We start from the raw sequence: 1127 nt of genomic DNA, 5'->3' as shown, positions 1-1127 counted from the left end.
AAGTTCTTTGGAATGATACGAAAAATGTCAACGAAGTGTTATCGTCGATTTCCTCACAATCTTGCGGTCTGATGTGTGTTGATTTTGGTGAAGACTATAATGTTGTGATATTAGCATTCATAATATCGTCTTTCCTTCGCTGGTTGATGATCGTATTACTCCCGTGCTCAGCCCTGAGTTTAGTTTCGAATCATATGAAGCGGTAGTGTGGTTCTGAACCGGTCAGTGGAGGCTCTCGGGTTTGGTGGTGATTTTACGGTTTTTCTATCAGGATTGGATGGAGGCTTCAGGCGTGAAGGTGAGGTGCAGGAGCTCTCGTGGCGGCCTCAGGATAATTTCAAGGAGCTGGTTGATAACTATCGTCCGAGATTCGTACGATGATAACGACCACTCAGCTCGAGGACGTCTTTGTGAAGGTTCATGTTTAGGTACCGAGGTTGACGATTAAACACAATAGCGAGCTGCCTGTTCCTAAGGCGATTATAGATGCTCAGAATGGCGGTAGGTATTGACGTTGGTGGCTTTGATGGAAATCGAACGCTGGCGTTGTGAAATTTATAAAGGCATTTTTCGGTGGAGTGAGATGTCGATTTATATCGGTCGGAGAAGTGTATGCTTTCAATGTGTGATGAATTTAGTGGCGCGGTGAAGGGTGTTTTTAGTTGTATCAACGGACCCGTTACCCCACGCATATGCTGAGGAGATAAGGACTTGGCAAGAGATGGCTGATGCGGAGGTTGACGGCATGGTTGAGGCGCCTTCACCACAACTGCCGAATAAGGAGGCTGAACTGGTGATACATACGTGTGTCGGGGGAAGAGTGAAAATTTCGAATTTTATGAAATTCTGTACACTGCTGCACTAATTCGTGTGTAAACATTCTATGATTAGTGAGTGATTTAATAACTTAAGCTGATGGAAGCGAATATATATTTCGACGCTGATTTACTATTAGTGTGTTGGTGCTAGATGTGGGTTGATACTGTCGAGTTGGTGGATGAGATGTTGGACGAGTTGGCGGAGGCACCTGAAGTGGCTATTGATTTGGAGCATCATAATATGCAGAGCTATCGAGGCTTTACGTGTCTTATACAGGTGGGTGATGGTATGTGGTTTGATGGTGGAGT

General features: G+C 44.9%; 1 protein-coding gene across 1 annotated transcript in view; it reads left to right on the top strand.

Moving 5' to 3' along the window:
• Positions 1–969: 969 nt before the first annotated feature.
• Positions 970–1127, top strand: part of Pmar_PMAR013604 (hypothetical protein) — a gene marked incomplete at both ends in the record, with an annotated part of 387 nt that continues 229 nt past the window's right edge. The window contains one exon of the mRNA XM_002783085.1: positions 970–1095. Within this exon, the coding sequence (XP_002783131.1) occupies positions 970–1095 (126 nt within the window). The remainder of the gene's footprint in view (positions 1096–1127) is intronic.

Source organism: Perkinsus marinus (assembly GCF_000006405.1).
Source record: "Perkinsus marinus ATCC 50983 genomic scaffold scf_1104296937184, whole genome shotgun sequence".
Lineage (NCBI taxonomy): Eukaryota > Perkinsozoa > Perkinsida > Perkinsidae > Perkinsus > Perkinsus marinus.
The sequence above is the reverse complement of the archived record's forward strand: the minus strand, read 5'-3'. Positions and strand labels throughout refer to the sequence as shown.